This window comes from Xiphophorus maculatus, chromosome 14, assembly GCF_002775205.1.
Source record: "Xiphophorus maculatus strain JP 163 A chromosome 14, X_maculatus-5.0-male, whole genome shotgun sequence".
NCBI classification, from domain to species: Eukaryota; Metazoa; Chordata; class Actinopteri; order Cyprinodontiformes; family Poeciliidae; genus Xiphophorus; species Xiphophorus maculatus.
In genome coordinates this window covers 19,114,000-19,136,977 of record NC_036456.1, presented here as the reverse complement: position 1 = coordinate 19,136,977, position 22,978 = coordinate 19,114,000, and the positions used below count along the sequence as shown (strand labels likewise).

Below are 22,978 nucleotides of genomic sequence, written 5' to 3'. Positions count from 1 at the left end.
TTGTCTTGGGAATAAAACAGAGATAAGGTATAAATCTGTTAAAAACAAACCAAAAAGGCTTTTTGATTAATGCGTCTACATTATTTCATATCTAATAATTTAAAATATACAACAAACATTTAAATCACTGGCAAGAAGTTTTGGGATCATATGAAAAATAAGAAATATACTTCATTTTAATGAATATACATTTAAAAATTAATAAACGGTCTGAAGGTTGTGGATTATCCAATTTATTTAAAGAGCTTTCTGTTGTCTTGATTGATTATTGGTGATTAGTATAAATATATGGTAGTTTGTCCAGTGTGTCTCCATGTTGCCCTGCAATGTATTGGTGATGTGTCCAAGGTGTACCAATCACCTGATGACCAGTGGCATCAGGGTGAAACTAATTCACAATTTCATACTCCATGGACTTCAAATGATTAACTCATCAGTTTATTTATTTACTGACAATTCACAACACATCTCAAGGCACTTTACAAAAACAAAATATGTACTCGTTCCAACTGAACACATCTTAACATACGAGCTCTCAGTTGGTTTTAAAAGCTATACAGGATAAAAGAGAGAAGATACAGTTATTTCCAACAAACCCTCATCCAATAGCAAGAGACACTGTTAAAAAGACAGAGGCAAGTGCATGGAAGGAAAATGTTAAATTGATAGCGATAGCTCATCCAATTTCCCCGTCCTCCAGGAACACCAAACTTGAAGTAGCTTCTATGTTTAGTAAAAGACACACTTAGAATAAAGTTAAAAGTTGAGATAACAAATGAACAATTGGAGAATAAGAGAATGTCCCAGAACATGGAGAAAGTCAGCTTATCCTCCGGCAGCCTAAGCCTTACCAGCATAACAACAAATATAGCTCAGTATTCAATCATCAGCCACCCCTCCATGATTATTTTCCTTTGTTACAGTAGATTTTTATTTTCCGGAGAAAATTATCTGTAAAATATGTTATTCTAAATTGTGATAAATACACCAGAGAATGTTTCAACATAGAAGAAAATACATTTAATTAAAGTCTGTCTTAGAACAGGGAAATAAATATTTACCTTTTTTCATAGATACATGATTTATACATAGAACATGATTTCATTATTTCTTGTTTGTTTTTGACGGGGTGAATAATTTATTCTGGTTCTCCCCGCTGGGTGGCGGTAGTGCGCCCTCATGTCCACCCTAAAGCGAGAATAAGAACCACAACAACGGAAATGAGTTGTCATAAGCCGGAAGAGAGTTGGATTAGCAAACCAGAGAATCTCAAAAACTGACACCAGTGGGTCTTAATGCTTGGATGAAAGCTTGACAGAGCCACATTTAACAGCAGATCTCTCTGTTTGCCTGGTAAGAAACATTTTAAAAACTCTATTTTTGTTTTGTATTCTGCTAAATCTGCATAGCTTTCGAGTTTCAGTTGACTAATTAGCTTTTTAAGCAATTTATTTAGCTTTTTTCTTTCATCTCTGAAGCTATACATTTGTGAATCATCCAGTTTATTTACAGAGATGTCTGTTGTCGTAAAATTTGATTGATTTACGCAGGGATGTTGTGTTTCACCTTTCATGACTTTTCTAACAGCGTAGCATTAGCAAAAGATGGCTAATCCGGACTTTGTTGCATTTTATCCAGCATAGATGCTGTAAAATATATTCCGTTTTTTACTTAATGCAATTTTATATTTCTGTAATTCACATTAGTACCTGAAAGAGAATATAACATAAAACTAAATTTAAAAAGTAGATATAATACACAACAAACCGGAGTTGGAAAAAAAAAGTTAATGTCTGACTGGAAAGTATACAAAACAACGCTCATGTAATAAATGCAAAAAAAAAAGTTAGACGGCATTAAATACGACTATTAATAAATACTTCACTCTGGTGCAGACGTATCCAACTCCAATCCTTTGGATTCTGCAACTTGGGTTCTTCTGTTTCCCAACGTACCTCCAGTTAAATAGCTGACTTCCCTTTTGGTAATGAGCCATTAATTTGATTCAGGTGTGTTGGAGAAAGGACGCAGCTGCAGGTCGCAGGATGGTAACTCTCGAGGATCAAACTTGGGAAATCCCCGTAGGAACTCTGGTCTTTTTCCAGACAGATTTCCTACAAAATATGGGATTTGAATTAGTATTCCCAGATTTTATCTCAGTTGTTAAAATGTTGTTTCCATCAATTTGTCAAATTTTACCCCACCCTTTTATTCACACAGTTCATTACATATTTATTTTCAGGTTCCAAATTTAAAGTCTAATGCTAACGTGTACAAATATTTGCCACGAGGTAATAAATTGAAGGACATATTTACCAGTGATGATGTGTAAAAAGTATTTCAATCATAGGTTTGTATGAGTACTGCCTGCTGGTGCTCACCAGTTAAGATTTCAATTGGTTCATCATTAATACATTTTGGGATTTCGGAATACAGTGAATCTCTACGGCCCATTATTGTTTAAAAAAATTACACAACTTTTATTGGACCAGCTAATGTTTTCATTGATGAGACTAATTAGCGTTACCTTAAATGAGACTTCTGGTGTCTAAAAAAACTGTGGTGTCTGCTCCCTTCTATGTCTTAAAACACTCTTCTAAGACCACAAAAAGCAGGAAAGCATGAATGCTTTGGGGTATACCTCTTAACACACTCTAATATGACTGAGTTTGAGGTTGTGACATTATCACACGTTGTTTCAAATAGTGAGGAATAAACAGAATGTATCTTAAATGACTGGTATGATCCCGTTAATCTCATCCGTCTCTGTCTTGTGCAGAACATTTAGCTCAACATCTCATTATAAATCAGCGGTGACGTTTTGTGATTTAGTGCAAAGATTCCGCCCTAAAGCCTCCTGATTCGCTGCTTTCACTTATCTTTGGGAGAGAGAAGAGGCAGGAATGTAAAACTAGACAAAACAAAGAGCAGCAGAAGTTTTGAATGTTTTTTACTCGACTGGAAGTGAAACCTATTCCTGGTTGTAATCATGGCTATGAACAGAAGACATTCATATACGCCCCGGGTGAGTAACAGGTCATACCAGTAACATGTTAAAGAATGACTTGTTTAAGACACTGATGTATTTCTTTATTTAATTAATTGATTATTACTAGGCTATTTTAATGTAAATGTAAAATAATCAATAAGTTTGTTATACTCACCATTCAGGAGATGCAGGACTCATATCTGCATATTTTCTTCATCGAAGCAAAATTTCAAGTCATTATTAACCAGTTTGTTGACTCATAACTTCTTGTTAAAATAATGCCAGTATCTTGTGTTGGAACTTTGAAAGGAAAGGAATAATAACCCTTAAATGTTTTTGGGGTTTTTTCCCCACCGGCTGCCTAAGAATCCATGTGAATTCATGTGTCCTGCAGTCCTTTTAAAGCCCGTCGTCTTTCTCCCAGACCAACTTTTCTGTTATAATCGCCTCTTTGTGTGAGATGTTGCTGCTTTTTCAGGATGTTTGTCATCGCAGGACATATGACTGAGGATGTGATGCCGTCTCTGTTCTCGGCACCCTCAGGACTGTTGTTGAATACTTTCAACTGAATGCAGCTATATTTTTCTGTTCCTTTGGAGATATTTTCAAGTCAAATTCATAAAATAGTTTTTTATTCATGCTCCTAATAAAACATATTAAACATCCAGCGTAGTCTGGGGTGAATATTTGGGCAAAAAAACAATACATTCTCTTGAATATAACTTCTCTGCCTGCTTATTTTAGTGTTTTTGTCCCATTTTACTTCACATTTCTATGGCTAATCAACTTTCTTCCCTTATATTTGTAATCTTCCCCTCAGCTGACCAGCCCATTGATCAGCAGAATGAGCAGCACCGGATCAGTGGAGAGTGTTAAACCTCCAAAGGTAGGTTGCTTTTTCAGAAGCCATAAAGGAAAGCAAATTCAGACTTCCTCAGAGATCAATTACTTCCATTATTCCTTCAGATCGGCTCCAAAGTCGAGGTGACTGGTAAGGGCCAGCAAGGCACCGTTGCCTACATTGGTGCCACCCTGTTTGCTTCGGGCAAATGGGTCGGCATCATTCTGGACGAGCCCAAAGGGAAGAACGATGGCACCGTGCAAGGGAAGCGCTACTTCAGCTGTGAGGAAAATCACGGGATATTTGTCCGGTCATCCCAGGTTAGTGATGAACCATTACTCACCAGCAGGGGGTGCCTCCAGGGTGTTTAGTTTTCAGATGAGGAGCACTTCATCTTGTGAAACTAAAAGGAGAATTTCAGATTAATCAGGTATTTTGCTGCTGAACAGCTGAAAACAAGAAAATTGGGCCTCTTTTCTAAAATAAAAATATAGTTCTTTTTTATTTCATGTCCCTATAAGCCAAAAATACCAGTTTGATAAGTTAATTGCAAAAGCATGACTTTTTAGCTTTTGCAAGGTTTAATACTATAAATTTTTTAATTTTTGACACCGATAAAAGACAGTGGTATAATAGAGATTCTATTTGAGGTCTATAAATTTCAAACGAATTTTGACATAAAACTGTTGACAGTTTGTCCTGTGCTGCTGTCGTACAGGTCAGATAGTTCAGATGACAGAAAAGTTCTGTGCAAAAAACAAATCAGCTTATTTAAATAGTCAATAATAATAAACTAAATTCATGTACAATGAATAAACAAATAGAAAAATTCTATATTTTAATAATGACTAGATTTATTTTCTCTGTTAAACTTATAATTATAAAAAGTGCAACACAAATTAGTAATATATATATTTATTGTGGTTTCCTCTCTTTCTGGGTCACTTTTACTGTCAATATCTCTAATACTTCTATATAAAAAAGGATTTTCTAATTTGTAATTTTATACAAATTATCTCACTTCTTTCAGCATTGTTAATCAGTCACAAACAATCTTCTCTACCTGATTATCTCTGCAGATCCAAGTCATTGATGACGGCTCCGCTGCCACCTCACCAGAAACCCCTGACGCCAGCTTGGCAAAGACGCTCAAACAAAAAGGTGAGAAACGACCACAGAGATCTCCAACGGGGACGTTTGTGAAACATTAATGTCAGAAGGTCATCATTTGTCTTTCCAGACATTCCTGAGACTCCCAAAACAACAAAGCAGGTAATAAAGGAAATGTATCCACATTGTTTCTATTTCCTGTTGTTTATAGAAAGTTAAGTGTTTAACTCTTTGGAAATTCAGTTAGTTTGAGCATGTTGAAGGTGAAAAAGTAATACAACATGCTGAAATGATGTAAGTTCCATATCTGAATTTTCATCTGAGAAAAAATGTCCAAGTCAGCTGTCGGCGTTTAGTTTGACTTCTCTTTGTTTTTCTCAAAACTGTTTGCAGACACCAGCGAACGTTAAAAAGGTATTGATGTTTGAATTCAGCGCTTTTGCTTCGCCTCGGTTTTTCTTTATCATACTAACGTAGTAATTAATCTCTTTGTTTTGAGCAGTTCTTTCTTTTTTTACTTGCACGGACGTAAAAGCATTCTTGTTGTTCCCACCTTGGTTTTTTATAGTTCCAGTGGTGGCTCCTGTCCACACTAAACCTTTGCCATCACCTTTTTTTCTGGATGTTGCTGCATGAATTCATGTTTTCTGTCTGTTTTGCTTTAAATCTAAAGATCACCACTCAAAGGGTACTAAATTATGCACGCAGCAACTTGTGATCAGTCTGTATAACTCAACATTGATTAATATGCTTTTTACCTGCTTCTAATCTTCTATTGTCCTTCATTGCTGAATGTGTGTGTGCCTGTTTCCTTGCTTGTGGGTGTGTGTGTGAATCCGCCTTTCCTTCAACTCTCTTCCTCCTTCCCAGTCCTCTACCCGCCGCTCTGCAAAGGTGAGCTCCTTCAAGGCAGACAGGACAGCTGAGGTTAACGACAAAGATGTGGGAACTTTCTTTGTAGAGCAAATGTTTGCTGTAATGAAGCAGGAGTTACATTTTCAAACAGAAATGAAATCCAGATTGCATGAAAATAGTTGGGTCACTTTTTAGATTTGGCTGTAACATTTATTTATTATTTTTATCCAGATATTTTGCTTCCGGGTGTGGAATATCAAGAAAAATAAATAGTTAATTAAGAAGTCTGTGCTTTACTTATAATGTTCCGCATGCATTGGGACGTGAAATTTACTACGCACCGCGGTGTTCTATCGCCCGACAATCTTGGGTTGAATTTTTAATATATTTTGTGAGACACCAACTGGTCAAATAAATATTAACCAAATTGATCACAAAATACTCGTCGGTTTAGCTCTCGACAGGTTCGCCACAGTCAATGCCGCGTTCAATCAGCCTTTATCAGAGCAGACTGAGCGTCTGCATAGCGTAGCATGAAATCAGGCGATTGTGATATCCGAGTACCACCGCTTTACCCCATCACAGCGCTCCGATATGATTTTTTTAAACGATATTGATTTTTAAAAAGACCCCTCTATGTGAAAACTGATGTCAGGACATCTCTCATGTTCTAGTTCAGGATTCTATCCTAAAACACTTATTTTACCTTCAAACAATGGAATGTTTGTCATATTATCTTTAGATAAGGATGGTGAGTATATTCTAACACAACAGGTTGACATTATTATCAATAAAGCCATGTAATGATAAGCTCTAGCCTGTAGCTAACACTCTCTAATCGTCTTCTGCTAGTGGAGCATGCCAGGTCTCTCGCCTGCTACTTCCCTCCCCTCCCTCTTGCCTCGTCCCAGCCGCCCCGCCATAAAGCTCCGGGTACGCTCTCTTTCTATCAGGCACCTGTCGTGTCGCTTCACAAGGTGGTCGGTGTGAAAACAATGACATTTCTTTCTTGTCCTGCACTGGTGTTTTGGAGTGTGTGGCTGCGTTTCCATTACAAATGTGCGCAAAACCTTTTCAGTATTATCTGATAGTCAAAACAACACAATTTCGCAATTGTGGCATTTACATAAAACAAGAAATGCAGTTTAAATCACACATGAAGTCATTTAAAATCATTGACGTAAACACTTACATGCGATATATTGATACTTCAGCCACAGCAATAGCACTCAGCCATCAGAGGAGAGGTCAGCTTTTCATTCACGCTTTGGAGCGGCTACGCAACGTATACGGGAAGTTGTAGTTTGTGGTTTTTACGTAAGAGCTACTGATTCAACACATCTGAACTTTTGATCAACTGTGCTATGCTGAGAGACCTCTTGTGGACTCAGCTGCGCATTGTCCAAAGAGGCCAGTACCTGCAAACAAGCACGTTGCAGCTGTTTACAAACTGGCGTGATGTGAAAAATGTTTTCATTGCTGTTTTGCAAAAATACACCAATCAAAAACCACCTAATCATAGCGCATAGTCTTTAAGAAAAAACTTGAGTTTTTTTTTTTAAATTGCTGTGTTCTCCAGACACAAGTTTAGTTTCGTTAATACCAATTTGCGCCATTTTATGGTCAATGGAAACGCAGCTAGTGAGTTTTCTTCCAAACTTGGGAAGTGATAGTTCTTCTCCTGGTGGAAACACGGCTAAAGAGTTGTCTTCACTGAGTCATTCCAAGATGCTCACTATAGGTCTAAAATAGCCAATTATAAACCTTTTCCCTTCATTACCTTTCTTAACACACCTGTTTCCATTAACAGGCATCTCGTGAGAGCCTTCTAGCCTCTCTGCCTGGAGATGTCAGTGAGGTGAGCCTGTCCTCCCAGCAGGTGGCACTGGTTGCCCCTGTTACACCTCAGCCAAGCAGCTCTCCTTCATCTGTGGCTCCTCAAGCTCCAGTCACTCCCAGCAAGGTGGGAAGAACCGGGTCGTGCTTAATCGTCACACATTTCATTGGTTTTTTTATCTCCATCCTCCTCATTATGTTTAATTTCTGTTGCATTTCATCCATGTTGTTGTTCAAGCAGGTGGAACCTGCCATTTCCAAGCAGGTAGAGTTATATTATGGCTTCATGCATGCTGGCATGAGTTTTCTTCCAAACTCAGAGTAACTCAGATGTGTCCAGAGCAAAACATCTGACAACATCTAAGAACTCCTTGCATTTAATTGACATGATGCCGCCTCCCTATCAGTTCAGTGTGATTGTCAGCAACTGATTGGCAGTCGCAGTTTTTCCGGGCATGAAACGCCCCTTACCTGGAGGGACTGAACCCACCTTTACCTCCGACAAAGTTCTTAAGCTTTCTCATTAATTGAGAAACGTTGTTAAACATTGTCAGTGTAATAATAAGAGATCATTTAAGGTCTGCAAAACAAAGTTAAATCAATAAATACAGCTGAATATGACTGTGATTGGCAGTATTACTACATGTTCATCTGTATAAAAGTAACTGCAAGTAAATCTGAATTTCTTTTGTCACCATTACAGCATAGTAGTTAAACCAAAGATTATTGCATCAGGCTGGTTCCAAAACAATGATTGTGAGCTCTGGCTACAAATTAGTACAGTTTCTTTGTAATGTAGTAAGTTTTCAGGCATGTGGTACAAATATTCAAGGAATCCACACAACGTCATGTCTGGATTCCCTCTGTCTAAAGCCCAGAAAAGTCATCGCAGACTATATTTTCTGCTGCACGTTCCACAAATTGTGCTGGCAAAAATCTTCAATGTTCAAATACTTGCTACTTTTATCGACATACATTTTTTGATCAAACGATTTAGCACTCCTTATTTGGAATCTTTTTAGATCAAATTAATTTCTTCTTCACTGACCTGATGTATGGTTTCATCAATTTTTTTTCTTTTATCTTCTTTGCCTTGATGGTGACTGATAAGGTAAAGAAAAAAAAAGCCTCGCCAAATGTCTGGTAAAGCAGTGAGCTTCACAACCTTTACCATGATAACCTTGTTTGTTTATCGGAGTTTGAGCGATCTTGCTGTGGCATCATGTCAATTGTGAGCATGTATTGTTCCACCTTCAAGGACAAATCATCCACACATCCCTCATCTTCAAGGGTTGAAAGACTCACTTTGGGGTTTTTTAATGGTGGGACCTAATAATAACAGTCTCTTGCTGTTATTCCGTTTCAATCCTACAGTGACGTAATTTTGTTTCTTTCTCAGGAGGAAGACTCGCTGCGAGCTCTCGTAAAGGATCTGGAGGAAAAGCTGGAGACTCTGAAGATAAAACGAACGGAGGACAAGGCCAAGCTGAAGGAGCTGGAGAAATACAAGATCCAGCTGGAGCAGCTGCAGGAGTGGAAGACCAAGATACAGGAGCAGCAGGCAGATTTGCAGAAGCAGCTCAAAGAGGCCAAAAAGGTGTTTTATGGACTCATTTTACCTCATAACATTATCTAAAAAGAATTCACACCATTTTCAGATTTGGTCATGTCACCACCAATTTATGTTGGACTTTCTTGTAGGGATAAATCATTTTATTATAGTTCTGGATGTGTTTTTAGAGTCACTCCTCCATATTAGTCTCAGTTCTTCCTGTCTAAATCGTCACTATTTTTTTATTAGTCTTCATTAGAAAACCTCAATATGACACACTGAGGTTTGATATTTCATGTTTCAAACCACTGTAGTTGACTAAGTTGTAATGAATGAAATAACTGAAACACAGTTTGTTTTTACCTTGTGACTTCGTAGGAAGCCCGGGAGGCGCAGGAGGCCAAAGACCGCTACATGGAGGAGATGGCAGACACGGCGGACGCCATCGAGATGGCAACCCTGGACAAAGAGATGGCTGAAGAGCGAGCGGAGTCGCTGCAAGTGGAGGTGGACTCATTGAAGGAGAGAGTAGAGGAGCTCTCTATGGACCTGGAGATCCTCCGGCATGAGATCTCAGAGAAAGGTAGGAGAGGAGCTGCTTTAAATGACTTTGAGCCTCAGAGTGACTTTAATTTAACTCTGCATCCTTTACCTTGATAGGTACAGATGGAGCTGCCTCCAGTTATCAAGTCAAACAGCTGGAGGAGCAGAACAGCAGGCTGAAGGAAGCCTTGGTCAGGTAATAACCTATAAAAAATCTCAACAGGAGAAGAAATAATGTTTAAGTCTTTCCTGTAGAGCGACTTGAATCAGAATAGATTAAGCTAAATGATAAGAACTGTTCTTGTTTTTACTCAGGATGCGCGACCTGTCGGCCTCAGAGAAACAGGAACACGTGAAGCTGCAGAAGCAGATGGAGAAGAAGAACACGGAGCTGGAGACTCTGAGGACTCAGAAGGAAAAACTGCAGGAAGAACTCAAACAGGCTGAAGCCACAGTGGATGAACTGAAGGAGCAGGTGGAGCAGCGTCTGCTTTTAGAGAGCGGATGATTTCTGTGTGAAGTGAACATTTATAATTGTGTTTGCACAAACATTTCCCAGGTGGACGCTGCTCTGGGATCAGAGGAGATGGTGGAGACGCTGACTGAGAGGAACCTCGACCTGGAGGAGAAAGTCAGGGAGATGAGAGAGACGGTCACTGATCTGGTCAGTTCTGCTGTTTTTAAAATGTTCACAAATTATGGTTTTGTTTTTACACTCAGGAAATGAAAGTAAAATCTTTCACTGTCTAAAATCCATAAAAAATGATGCTTTTAAAATATATTTAAAAAATGTTAATCAACATGTGATTAATTTGGGACGTGCTGTGGTGGCGCAGGGGGGTTAGAACGCCCCACATTTGGAGGCCTTAGTCCTCGACGCGGACGTCGCGGGTTCGACTCCCGGTCCCTGCGACCTTTGCCACATGTCCTCCCCCCTCTCCTCGCCCTCTTTTTGCCTACTGTCGCAAAAATAAACGAGCCACTAGCACCGCAAAAACTCTTCGGAGAAAAAAACGGAAGAAAAAAACAAACGAAACAAAAAAGACCATGTAATTAATTTGTTTTTTCAAATTTAATCTGAGCCAATAAAAATAGGTATTTAAGTCTCACCTAAATCTCTTATTGGTGGAAAAGGTGCACTGAAATGTGTTTGGTCTTTCAAAATAAAAGCCTATTTTTATTTTTTTGGATGATTGCAAGAGTGATTTCCACATCAGAACTAAACCTGTTGAAAAGGGCTTGTTGGCCTATTTCAAAGTTATTTTTAAAAATATTAGCCCCTTTATATACAAAAAAATCATTGCAAAAGGAAGATCCTAAATGTTAATATGCTAAAAGCTGTGATGGGAATATTTTCACTTTAGACTTTAGACTTAGACTTTAAAAATATCCTTTACATAGATTGGACTGTTGCTAGAAAAGTGTTCATGCTTCTTTTGAAAATTTCTAATGATGCTAACTTTGACTTCCACAGTGAAACTTTGTGATACACTTCGACATAAATGATAAAATAGACTGAAATTTTTACAGCATTTTCCATGAGAACCACATTGACCCAACTGCACACACTAAGGCTATGTTCACACAGCAGGCAAAAGCGATCTGGTAGCTGGAATCGGATTCACAACCTTCCAATTGCAAGAGGTCTATTAAGGTCTAAATAAATGCATGTAGGCAAAAGAAGGTTACTTATTACTAATTAAACTTAAACTAGTGGTAAAAATGGGAAAATAAAGTTCACAGCAATTCATCTGAGGGGAACCTCGACCTGGAGGAGAAAGTCAGGCCAATGTTTTTTTTTTTAGTTCAGATTAAATCTAATGAGCGTTGAGTGTAAACAATCATTAGGGTTTAGCTAGTGAGCCGTTAAAATGCTTTGTTTCTAGTTAATTTTCTCCCGAATTGACAGGAAGCCATCAATGAAATGAACGATGAGCTGCAGGAAAACTCCAGAGAGACGGAGATGGAGCTGAGGGAGCAGCTGGACCTGAGCGCCGCGAAGGTTCGAGAGGCAGAGAAGAAGGTGGAAGCTGCTCAGGAGACTGTGGCCGACTACCAGCACACCATCAGTAAATACAGAGAGCTCACCTCCTCGCTTCAGGTGGGTGGAAACGGAGAAACTCAGCACGGTGTGCAGTGATGTGAAATGATGAATTAACGGTGAGTTGTTGTTTGGTCATTTAGGAATCCAACAGGGAGCTGGTCAGTCAGCAGAGTGCAAACACAGAGCAAACCCAACAGCCGTCTGCTGAGCTGTTCGACTTCAAGATCAAGTTTGCTGAGACTAAAGCCTATGCGAAGGTTTGAGATCAGATTAATTAATAATCTGAGATTATCTGTGATGTTGGCTCACATTCTAATCTAAAATGGGTGTGTTTGTGTGTGTGTGTTCAGGCCATTGAGATGGAGCTGAGGAAAATGGAGGTGGCTCAAGCGAACAGACAGGTTTCGCTGCTCACCTCCTTCATGCCGGACTCCTTCCTCCGTCACGGTGGAGACCACGACTGCATTCTGGTGCTGCTGCTCATCCCCAGACTCATCTGTAAGGTACGAACCGCCACCACATTCACTTTGATTTGCAGCCATCTTGTTTTTGTTAATCGGTGCATTCTCTCCTGCTAAGGCGGAGCTGATCAGTAAACAGGCTCATGAGAAGTTCGACCTGAGCGGCGGTCTGGGCCAGGGAACGGCGCTCAGAGGGTCACCAGGAGAGCAACGCAGCTTCGCCTCAGGACTGGTCTACTCCCTCGGCCTGCTGCAGGCCACTCTGCACAAATATGAACAGTAAGCACATAGATACATCTGACTAACAACTCTGCAGTATCAAAAATAATAAACAAACTGGCTCTAGGCCAGGTACACTGTAAAAAACCCAAAATCTTACCAAGTGTTTTTGGGGGTGAAAGCAGAATGAGCTGCAACAAAACAACATTCTCCAGCAAGGGCGTAGGAATAAGTTTACAATTGGGGGGGACACATGTCGGAAATCTGAGATTCGTAAATATTCAACAGAAATATATCTTAAGTACGCTACTTAAAAAAAAGGCTATTTAATCTTTTACTTTATTCCTTTATAAATTGTGTCTTGCAAAAATAATGCATTTAAAATTTACATAATGCATTTGTTAATAAGATGTGAGCATATCACCAAACAAAATGACTGGAGCCTTTTATTAAGCAAAGGGAGATGTCTTTCAAGGGCTTCAGCCCTTGGCATATTTAGTGTCCGCATACACACTAGAAAATCAAATATTTCAGTTGGATTAAAAACAATTCAGTAGGCCACACAAGTGCAAAGTTTGATATGTTTTATTTTGTCAAACTTGCAATAATGGTCAAAAATGAATTTATATAGGTTGACTGACCATAGAACCATCTCTTTGATCAAACAAAATTCTGAGATGAAAGAGCCCTCACAGACAATGTAGTGAACAAATTATTCACACTTTTAACATTAAGTAAAAGAAGAAAAGAAAATCAATCAAAATATGCTTATTCAGTTTGTCGAACTGTATGACTAATTAAACCAAATCAAAAATGAAGAAATATTTACCAACAATAAATACACATTTAATAGACAAGCTTTTTAACTCACTGACTACAGTGTGCTTTAACTGTTGGAAAAGCAGTTAGCACAGAGATTATAGGCCACATAACCCTAGGTAGAGATCAACACCTCTGTGCTTCTGAACAATTGCACTTTACAGCCATGCATTTATAATTCGCCAAAAATGTGCCGGAAACATAAAAGGATGGCAAACACTGGCTTAGGCAAAAGAGCCAAAATGTTTTTTCCGCCTTTCATTTGCAGCCACAAATTGCTTGCAAACTGACTTCTTGTCCAGTAAATCAAGTTTATCTTTATGTACATGACAGACAGCAACATGATTAAGCCTGTTTTGAGTCATTGTAGACCGGAGCCACGTTTTGAGTCTACGAAGCGCACTGAAACTTCTCTCTGCCTCAGAGGATGAAACGGAGACCACCAAAAGCAACCTAACCAGAGTTTCCACTTGCCCAAAAAGTCTACGGACCTCTCCAGGCAGTCCACCAATGATCCCTGCAGCTTCTGCGCTGTTGCTAAATGAGTAGTTCAGTCTAAACATAGGAAGTTGCACTGAAAGTAACTCTCTATTCAACTCTGGGTATTTCCCAATGACTGCAGCATCAATCGTTCCACTGAGAAGTGTCTCTTCCAACTTTTGTAAAGTCAGCAAGTCATCCTGGTTAAATAGCCCAGTGAGCTGTGCATCTACAACATCCAATACTTTAAAGAATTCACCTCTGTAGTGGTCATTGGCACATTCAGGTTGATGTGTCTTAGCTCCTTCAGTGAAGCGTTTTGGGGGTGGCCTTCTCTGTGTAACTGTGATGGGTTTAACACCCAAAGACTGAACCTCAGCCATCGCCTTTTCAAACAGAGTGTTGAAACTTTCTTGATTTCTTTTAGCCTTAAGTGAAGTCTGAACAACTTTCACAGCAGTCCTCATTCCAGCAATGGTTTGAGTTCTCTTCTGGAAAGAGATGCTCAGGCATTCAAGCTCATCAATCACAGGTGAGGCAAGGATGAGACCCAAAACTGTTTTACCTTTCCTAAACTGCCCCAGCAGTCCATTAGCAGTGGATGCTGTGTTTGAGGCACCAGAAGCCATCTCCTGCAAGCTAGCCAGCACTGACCCATACTGTGACAAAACATCTCTGATTGCTTTGCTCCGTACTGCCCATCTTGTGGGGCAGAGGGGTTTTATTGCAGTGCACGATGGATTCTCTGTATGTGCTGTTGCTGCATGGATTGCCTTAAACTTCCCTGACTGAGAGAAAAGAACTCCAAGCTGGTTCACCCAATCCAATGCATCTCTGATCAGAACTGAGGCTAAGCAAGCTTTCTGTGCAATTAAATTAGTGCAGTGTGCTCCACAATGAACAAAAAGTGCTAGTGGCTGCTCTTGCTTTATCAGTGCCTGTGCACCTGCATGCTTCCCAGACATATTGGCTGCTCCATCATAAGTTTGACCTCGTAAACCATGCATTGGTAAGTTTAATCTGAGCAGCACATCTTTAACAACAGCAGCAAGGCTTTTTCCTGTTGTTTCAGAAACTGAGTACAAGCCAATAAACTCTTCATGGGGCTTCATGTCACTGTCAATGTATCGCAGACAAATGCTTTCTTGTTCTTTCCCAGAAATGTCCTGTGTTCCATCCATAATAATTGCAAACTCAAAAATTGGTAGGTTTCTGATTGTATCTGCTATTTCACTGACAATACTATTGCTCATAGAACACAAGATTTCATTCTGTATCTGTGGACTTAGGTATTCTTTCTGAGACCTCAGCAACCACTTAGCCAAAAGGGCATCATCTTCTGCCAGATTTTTTAACAGTTGATACAAAGTGCTGTCATCATCGTCATGCCCTCTCAAAGCTTGTCCCTGCCGTACCAAATATTTTATGGAGCTCACAATTTTCTCCAGACAGTGCCTATTGTCACCTTGCTGAGTTGCCAAAGCACTGGATAATTGGGCATTTATAGGATGACTTTCTTGTGCAGTTACAGAAACAGCATGACGATGTGTGTGACTATTTTCATGTGCTTTAAATTTTTCGCATGCTTTTTTCCAATTTTTAAATCCAGAAGTGATAAAGGCGGGGTCGGATTTTGCACCAAATGGTGTGAGTTTGTCCTGGTAAATTGCCATGCAATAAAAACACAAAATGCCATTTTTCACTGCATCATAATGTAGCCAGGGAAATTCCTTGTACCACTTTCCTTGGAAATGTAAAGTTCTGTTGGCTAGAGCTTGAGGGTCTATGAATTTTGGATGTGGCTGATTTGGCTCTGTTCTCTGTCCACTGACTTCAGAGTCTCTCAGCTGTGTGTCCCTAGTCTGAACTCCCTAGAAGGAAAAGTTACAATGTCACTCAATGCCCCTGAACTACACTTACTACAAGCAAAAGATTAAAATTTTCAACTTTTTTTGTGGACTCTCATGAAGTATCTACTCGTATGAGTTACTCTATCTTACCTGTTGCTCCACTCCTGTCTCTCCCTCACTCTGACTTCCTGCCTCTAGCCCGGTTGCACTATCCTCTCCTTTTCCTGTCTCCTTTGTGCTGTCCCTGCATTGTTGCTCCTAAACATATGAGATGGTTTCAGAAATGAGGTACAGCTCTTGAGCCTAACATGGCCAATTTTAAATCAAACAAAACATTTTATTTGTCACATTACAGACTTTACGCGCAGAGTTAATCGCAGAGGCAAATAAAATAAATCCATTAAAATCCTTTCAGAGTATTATCTTATGGACTCTGAACTAAAGTCTTTCTGACAGGGAGCTGACAGTGTGTTGAAGAATTATGGACAGGGCGCTTTGAAGCATCTGGTTCAAAAACGCATTCTAAACCTTTGGTAGAAATCCATCTATCCTTCCATTTTCTGTACACCCTTGTCCCTTAGTGGGGTCGGGAGGTTCTGGTGTGGGGTACACCCTAGACAGGTCGCCAGTCTGTCCAGACCTTTGGTAGAAATGGCGCCTTTAATTCCAGTTTGCAGTACAGAACAGAGAAAACTACAGAGTTGTCAATGTTGTGTTAATCTATTTATAGTCTAAAAAGAGGAGCCAGCAGTTTATTTGAGGAAATAAAGGTGCAGAAGTTAATTTGTTGGTTAGCCGCTGCTAAGAATTAAAATTAACTCTCCCTGTGGTTTTAACTAACGATCAGGAGCGCGGCAGGTATAATATCTGTCCATTTCGGCGAAGCAAAACCACGCAAAAAATAAAAAATCCTCGTAAAACGCACGCCCAGACCGGGCTAATTTCAACACAAGGGCAACACAGGTGTTGCCCTTGTGTTGTGTGACTGTTACTCACACTGACGTTACTCTTTTTAAAAAAGCTGAGTAAGTCCTGCTGCTGTTTCAGCCTTTTAGTTGGTGGTGGCATTGTACTGAAATGAGATATATATATATAAAAAAAAGACATTTTGGCTAGCGTAGCAAACGTCTAGAGAAAGTTAGCAGTTAAATATTGGATGAGTGATCATCCCAAGACTAAGATGATTAAACCAAAAAGATTCAGTTCCTATATATGAAAGTGAACTGACAACAAGACGTTATAAATAAGCAATATTCATAGCAGCATTCCCGACAGACCATTTTACCTCATTCGCAAGTTTCTGACTTCTGTGTCGCTGTTTCCCTCCCTTCTGAGTGCTCACTCAGCAGTTCAGAGAGGGGAGGGGGAGTACCGTGACGTAACGCGATGCTGCGCCTTCAAAATAAAAGCACGCTAGTTAAAAAAATGTCAAAATCCAATATTTTGCGGTACAATTTTTTGGGGGGGACATATCCACCTGGCTTCAATATTGGGGGGGACATGTCCCCCCCGTCCCCCCCGCTTCCTACGCCGCTGTTCTCCAGTACTGCTAACTCATTAGTTTCAATGGTCTCTGTAATTTTCTATTCACCTGTTTCTTGGTTTCTAGGGCTCTGAACTCCTGCAGCGTGGAGGTTTTCAAACGAATGGGAACGCTTTACTCTGAAATGAGCTTCCATGAGCGCTCACTGGATTACTTCATTGACTTGCTGCATAAAGATCAACTGGATGAGACTGTTCAGGTGGAACCCCTTACGAAGGCCATCAAATACTACCAGGTAGGAGCAAGTTGAACAACAAACCCCCATCATGTTTAAAGATTCACAATTTGCATCATCCTTGAATTGCACTTTGGGGCCGAACAAAATCAGTCCATGTACCGGAAATGTTCCCTGGGCCACACTTTGGACATCCCTGCTCTTAAACTATTGTGTATCTGTAAATGGTTTGTTTTATTTAATAAAGTTAGATGTAAAAATTGTCATCCAAGTGGAATTATACCAATACCAAACATATTTTACGCGTTTTGTCTCCTAGCAACTGTATAGCGTCCATTTGGCAGATCAGGATGAGGACTGCACCGTGCAGCTGGCTGATCACATTAAGGTACTTCAATTCTTATTCATAAGAAGTACAGTTTTGAAATTTAAATTGATGACAAATGCATTTTGCAAGCAGTTTTATCAATAAAACAATATTATTAAATGTTTGTAATTTTCTGCCCTCTTACCTCAGTTCACCCAGGGAGCCCTGGACTGCATGGGGGTAGAGGTGGCGCGCCTGCGTGCGTTCCTGGCAGCAGGACAGGAGAGCTCAGGCCTTGCTGTCCTCCTGAAGGACCTGGACACTTCCTGCTCAGACATCAGACAGTTCTGTAAGAAGATCCGGCGCCGTATGCCTGGAACAGACGTAGCTGGAGTCCCTGCTGCCCTCGGCTTCGGGTCACAGGTGCAGAAAGATGCAGGACGATCATCAGCCAGAGGACGTCACTGATGCCTTCCTAAATGCATACAATAACGCTGTTTTTGATGCATTTTCCTGCATCATTCACCAGGTGTCCGAGTCGCTGACGGAGTGCAGGCGTCAGCTGACCCGTGTGGTGGCGGTTCTGCAGGAAGTGGCTGCAGCCGGGGCTCAGATGGTGGCTCCGCTGGCAGAGCAGGAGGGCCTCAGCGCCCTGAAGCTGGAGGACATCACTTACAAAGCTGCAGAGCAGGTAGTCACACCGCAGTTTTATATTTCGCATCATAACTACAACCATGTCAAGGCAGGGCGGGGCGATGTGACTTAAAAATAAAATCTAAAATTTTTTCATACCACATTCAATTTTTATCAATTTCTTCCTGCTTTTATTTTTTAAAGAAATTACAAAAGACAGAAAATATTTTCAAAAAGTGGGTTTCACTTCAGTCATTTCTTCTGTCAATTGTGCAACAAAGTTTTAGGAAATTTTATAGTATAGTCATAATATTACTCCCCCCAAAAAATTTTAAAATTACAAGTAAAAGTATAACTTCACAAGCTACTTAACTTTTCTCATTTAAATTTTTTGTTTTGGAGCTCTTACAAAATTACTTCTTCATACTCCAAATATTACCATTCTATTCTGGTCATACTAATGCTTTATCCTTGTTATATTTTGTCCTAATTGTTGTTCGACTTTATTCTTGTGAAATTACAATCCTACAAATGTTATTCTTGTAAATAAAAAAAAACAACTGTAGCCTGGCCCTAAATTTCATGGTAGCGATTTCCAAATACACAAACTCTAAAACACACTTGTCAAACAAGATGGCAGCCCTGAGCACGCGGACATAACTCTGAACTATGGAAGCCCAAGGAGGGCAAAAATTTCCTCTTCAAAAATTCAATTAATCAGTAAATTCAATTTATTGCCCAAGCCTATGTCAAGATTTGTATTTATAAAAAGAATTTACAAATGAAAAGTGATTTTTCTCCTAATAGTTTGTGAAAGAGAATTAAAATCCAAATTATATTGGTAATTCCTCCACTAAACTATCACTGACACACACATTTTCTCTAAGGTATTTGGCTCCCAGGGTGTGAACGGCCCAGAGCTTCTGCGGCAGTCCTGCAGCTCCGTCATCACAACCATGAACAAGATGGCTACCGCAATGCAGGAAGGAGAGTACGATGCTGAGAAACCACAAGGAAAGGTATTCTGAGTCAATGCAGTGAGCAATCTAAGCTCATGCTTGTTGTTCATCCTAAACGTCATCCGCCTCTTCAGGCTCCGCCGGTGGAGAAGCGAGCCGCCATTGTCAGAGCGGAGATGACCGACGCAGAAGGTCTGGGAGTTAAACTAGAAGACAGAGAAACCGTCATTAAGGAGCTCAAGAAATCCCTCAAGATTAAGGTGACAGATGTTTCCTTTTCACATTATACAGCCACTAACTTGAGTTTTTAATGTCATCGACCACACCAGACCTGCAGAAAAGGTCTGGACAATCGGGGGAATTGTACTCTGATCCGTTCAAATTGGACCAAATAGGGCTGGTGTGAATGCGCTCAGTGATTCACTCCACAGAACTGGCCTCTGTGAAACTGTGACGAATAGAAAGATATTGTTGAAATCCATAAAAAGTCATTTTAGCTGTCTGCCATAAATAACGTAGAGGAAACACAGCAAACATGTTTAAGAAGGTAATCTGGTCAGATCAGATCAAAATTAGACTTTTTGGTCGACATGCAAAGCAAAACTATCAGTTCAAGGTGAAACGTGGTGGTGGCAGCATCATGCTGTGGAGACACTGACTCAGTTTGAGCTACTATACAAAGAATCAGAGAAACTTCAAAATCCCAATGAACTACAGGAGGTATCAAAACTTTTGCAAACCACTAAGAGCTGTGACTGTCCTTGTTTCCCAGGGCGAGGAGCTGAGCGAAGCCAACGTCCGCCTCAGCCTCCTGGAGAAGAAGCTGGACACGTCCACCAAGGACGCAGACGAACGCGTGGAGAAGATTCAGACCAAACTCGACGACAATCTCGCCCTGCTCAAGAAGAAAGAGAAGTAAGGAAGGATTTCAACTCGGCAACTTTTTTTGGGGTTTTTTGCGTCTTATTTACCTTCTCCCTCCTCTGTGTGCAGGGAGTTTGAGGAGACGATGGACGCGCTGCAGGCGGATATCGACCAGCTGGAGGCAGAAAAGGCTGAGCTGAAGCAACGCATCCAAAACCAGTCAAAGATGACGATTGAAGGGCTGAGAGGCTCTCCGGGTTCAGGAATCGCCTCCATCGTTCAGGGATCTGCGAGTTTGTGCTCGTTTCATTTTTATTCTCTGAAACAGGAGGTTTTGGTCAAATTTGACAGGCTTGTTTACGTTTAGAAAATGTCAGAATAAATATTTTCAACATTTCTTTTCTCCTTCAGGTCTGCCTGCAACCCTGGCAGGGCCAACGCAGGTGGTGGACTCACCTCTCCTCCGACAGCAGCTTGAGGTCCAGAGACTGGGCATTAAATACCTGAAGAATGAAAACAACAGGCTCAAGGTAAACTCAGTTTCAGTTTAATATCCGAGTACGGGTGAGCAATAGATCAATTTCATTGACTAATCAAAATTTTGACTTTTGAAGATTTTGGAAAATCTGAATTTTTTTCTTTTCCACCAATACACTCCTTTGGTTTCTGTGGTTCAAAGTTCAAAGTGATGTCATCCTGCTCAGGTCAGCCATCTGTTTTGACAACCAGGTGTTAGTTTCTGTTTATTTGTACTTTGAATTCAGGGCAACTCTACAACAAAGTATTAGGGTCACATTAAGATTTGTTTTTATTTTTCCAAAAACAAAGTCAGTGTTATAAGAATACAGTCAAAATAACAAAAGAATAGTCATAATGTTATTAAAACTCCATCATGAAAATTAAAACTAATTATTAAACCTTTTTTTCTCAATAGAACAACTCGTAATGTTGAGATGTTCTTCTGGTAACATTTAGCGTTTAATCTGCTAATACCACTATTCTTGTAATAATAATAATAATCTTGAAAAATTCTCACACTCTGACACTAGCACTCCATTGTACAACTCACAGAAAGGATGGTTGAAATAAAAACTACTGTTGAAGATATTTTCTATCATTTGTAATTTCCTTTTTAGAAAAGAAAGCAAGAAAAAAAAATGTATCAGATCTAGTATGAAAAAAATCAGAGATTTTATTTTTAAAATCAAAGCAATTTGACGTTGGTCAAAGGCTTCGTGTTAAATTCAAGCTTTTGGTATAACGACCCACTTTCTGTATATTTGGCTGACAGGCGGAGAAGATGAAGGCTCAGCTCGCGTCCCTGCCTCCACTCTGCCCTCCGAAACTCCCACAGGTGTCCAAAGAAAGCTCATCATCTCCAGAGGGTCTGAACACAGGGATCTACCGCAGGACCGACCAGCTGCTGGCCACCCTGCTGAAGCTGAGTGCAGAGGTTAAGGTGGTGGACATCACAGGGAAGACAGCAGGTAACCGACGTACAGAACTGTTTTCCACTTCATCTTAGATTCAAACACTAATACGTAGCTATTGAAAACTATTTTCTGCTACATAAAATGCATTGAAGTTTGTGATTCTAATGCAACAATGTGAAAAAGTTCTTGGTTTCTTTCCGGCCTGATAGTTAGCGCCAGCGCTCAGCTGCTGGAGCAAACGGCTCGTCTGAAGAATCTCAAAGACGCCCTGGACAAACTACAGGTACCTCTTGCACGCTTATGCTCACGTCTTGCCTAAGAGAAATCTAAGGGTCCATTTACACCAGCCCTTTTCGGTCCGCCATGATGGAACTCTAGTCCGTTTGCCTACAAACTCTGGTTCATTTGGGGAGGTGTAAATAAATTCTGCCATGGTTCGAATACATATGTGAACTCCAATCAAATCGCAAACTGCTCCAAAAGCAGGAAGCAAACTATAGCGCAGGACATTCTTGGCAAATACAACCAAAACAAACATGCGAGTCTAGGGCTAGCAGGAGAAATTACTTATGGTCTCTTGCCAAAGACAAGAGACATCATACAACCGTGACGCTATTACATTTTTGTTTGCATTTCATGACGTTGGGGAAGTTGCGCTCCATGTCTCAGGTTTTGTTTCCTTCAGTGGTCCTTGGTGCAGCGCCACCACAGGTGAGGGGGAAGCTGGTTGCTCGAAAGGTTTTGTTCATGTGAAAGTGAATCGCACCAGCTGAAAGTGTAACAAACGTTGCAACTTTGACCAACGTGCCATAGACACCCGTCAGGTGTGAAAACATCCCAAAACTTATTCACTGATTGAAACTTTTGTTTCAGGGTGAGGTGGCTGAACATGTGGTTTCAAACCAGCCAGGAGCAAAGGCTTCCTCCGACTTCGCCACATTCCCAGCGTCCTCCTTCATTAAGGTACAGCTACAGTAAACGCTTTTAGAAACAGATTTCCTCTGTGCGCATCTGGATTGAACACTTATGTTTTTTCTCAGGCTAAGGAAGAGAAGCAAGGAGGAACGGTTTTTGTGGGTCGCGTTGCCATCCCGTGCACCCGCGGTCAGGAGCAAGTCCACCGCCTAGTCCTGTCGCAGCAGCAGCTGCAGCAAGTGCACAACCTCCTCATGGTCTAAAACCAGTGCTACCAGTGCTGAAGATCCTCCCACTCTACCCAGCACTTCTCCTTAGCATTCTTGTTTCTTTTCAATACTACGCTCAGGAATCCGTGTCCTGTTAAAGCAAAGTTTCAAGCACTAATTCTTATAATTTAATGCCAGACTCCAGAATGTCACGTTATGAAGATGTGTTCATTTAAACTTTGAGGCTTTGCCAACATGTTCAAGTCAACTTTTCTTGTCTCTTCAACCTTTGAATACATTTGTATTTGTAGTAATTCTGAATTAAAAGCATTTCACTTTAA

At 40.3% G+C, this 22,978-nt stretch overlaps 3 protein-coding genes across 8 annotated transcripts in view; 1 reads left to right on the top strand and 2 right to left on the bottom strand.

Annotated features, from left to right (window-relative positions):
* The window catches only part of LOC102224656 (tudor domain-containing protein 7B), a 21,202-nt gene extending 17,802 nt beyond the window's left edge, over positions 1–3,400 (bottom strand). The window contains exons 1-2 of one of the 2 annotated variants that reach the window (XM_005799640.2): positions 3,165–3,400; positions 1,881–2,114 (exon numbers count right to left, since the gene is read on the bottom strand). The gene's annotated coding sequence lies outside the window, so the exon portion shown is untranslated. The remainder of the gene's footprint in view (positions 1–1,880; positions 2,115–3,164) is intronic. The other variant, XM_023346823.1, reaches the window with a different exon arrangement.
* Positions 1,209–22,978, top strand: LOC102224407 (dynactin subunit 1-like). 5 transcript variants are annotated; one of them, XM_023346822.1, is made up of 32 exons: positions 2,907–3,025; positions 3,810–3,875; positions 3,956–4,150; positions 4,910–4,991; positions 5,071–5,102; positions 5,334–5,354; positions 5,811–5,834; positions 6,648–6,728; positions 7,606–7,758; positions 7,873–7,896; positions 9,031–9,228; positions 9,562–9,766; positions 9,844–9,922; positions 10,042–10,201; positions 10,286–10,390; positions 11,636–11,827; positions 11,911–12,027; positions 12,121–12,273; positions 12,350–12,510; positions 17,209–17,377; positions 17,637–17,705; positions 17,835–18,047; positions 18,154–18,315; positions 19,145–19,276; positions 19,351–19,476; positions 19,989–20,131; positions 20,210–20,373; positions 20,492–20,610; positions 21,372–21,567; positions 21,723–21,796; positions 22,387–22,476; positions 22,554–22,978. In XM_023346822.1, the coding sequence occupies exons 1-32, from the start codon at positions 2,990–2,992 to the stop codon at positions 22,689–22,691; spliced, it is 3,879 nt and encodes a 1,292-aa protein (XP_023202590.1). In that variant the 5' UTR covers positions 2,907–2,989; the 3' UTR covers positions 22,692–22,978. The 5 variants fall into 5 exon arrangements, with proteins under 5 accessions (XP_023202589.1, XP_023202590.1, XP_023202586.1 ...); XM_023346821.1 differs by lacking the exons at positions 2,907–3,025; positions 6,648–6,728 and adding an exon at positions 1,209–1,353; XM_023346818.1 differs by lacking the exon at positions 6,648–6,728.
* Positions 12,628–17,156, bottom strand: LOC111611142 (zinc finger MYM-type protein 1-like). Its single transcript, XM_023346824.1, has 2 exons — positions 16,885–17,156; positions 12,628–16,671 (listed from the first exon to the last, which is right to left on the bottom strand). The coding sequence occupies exon 2, from the start codon at positions 15,420–15,422 to the stop codon at positions 13,494–13,496; it is 1,929 nt and encodes a 642-aa protein (XP_023202592.1). The 5' UTR covers positions 15,423–16,671; positions 16,885–17,156; the 3' UTR covers positions 12,628–13,493.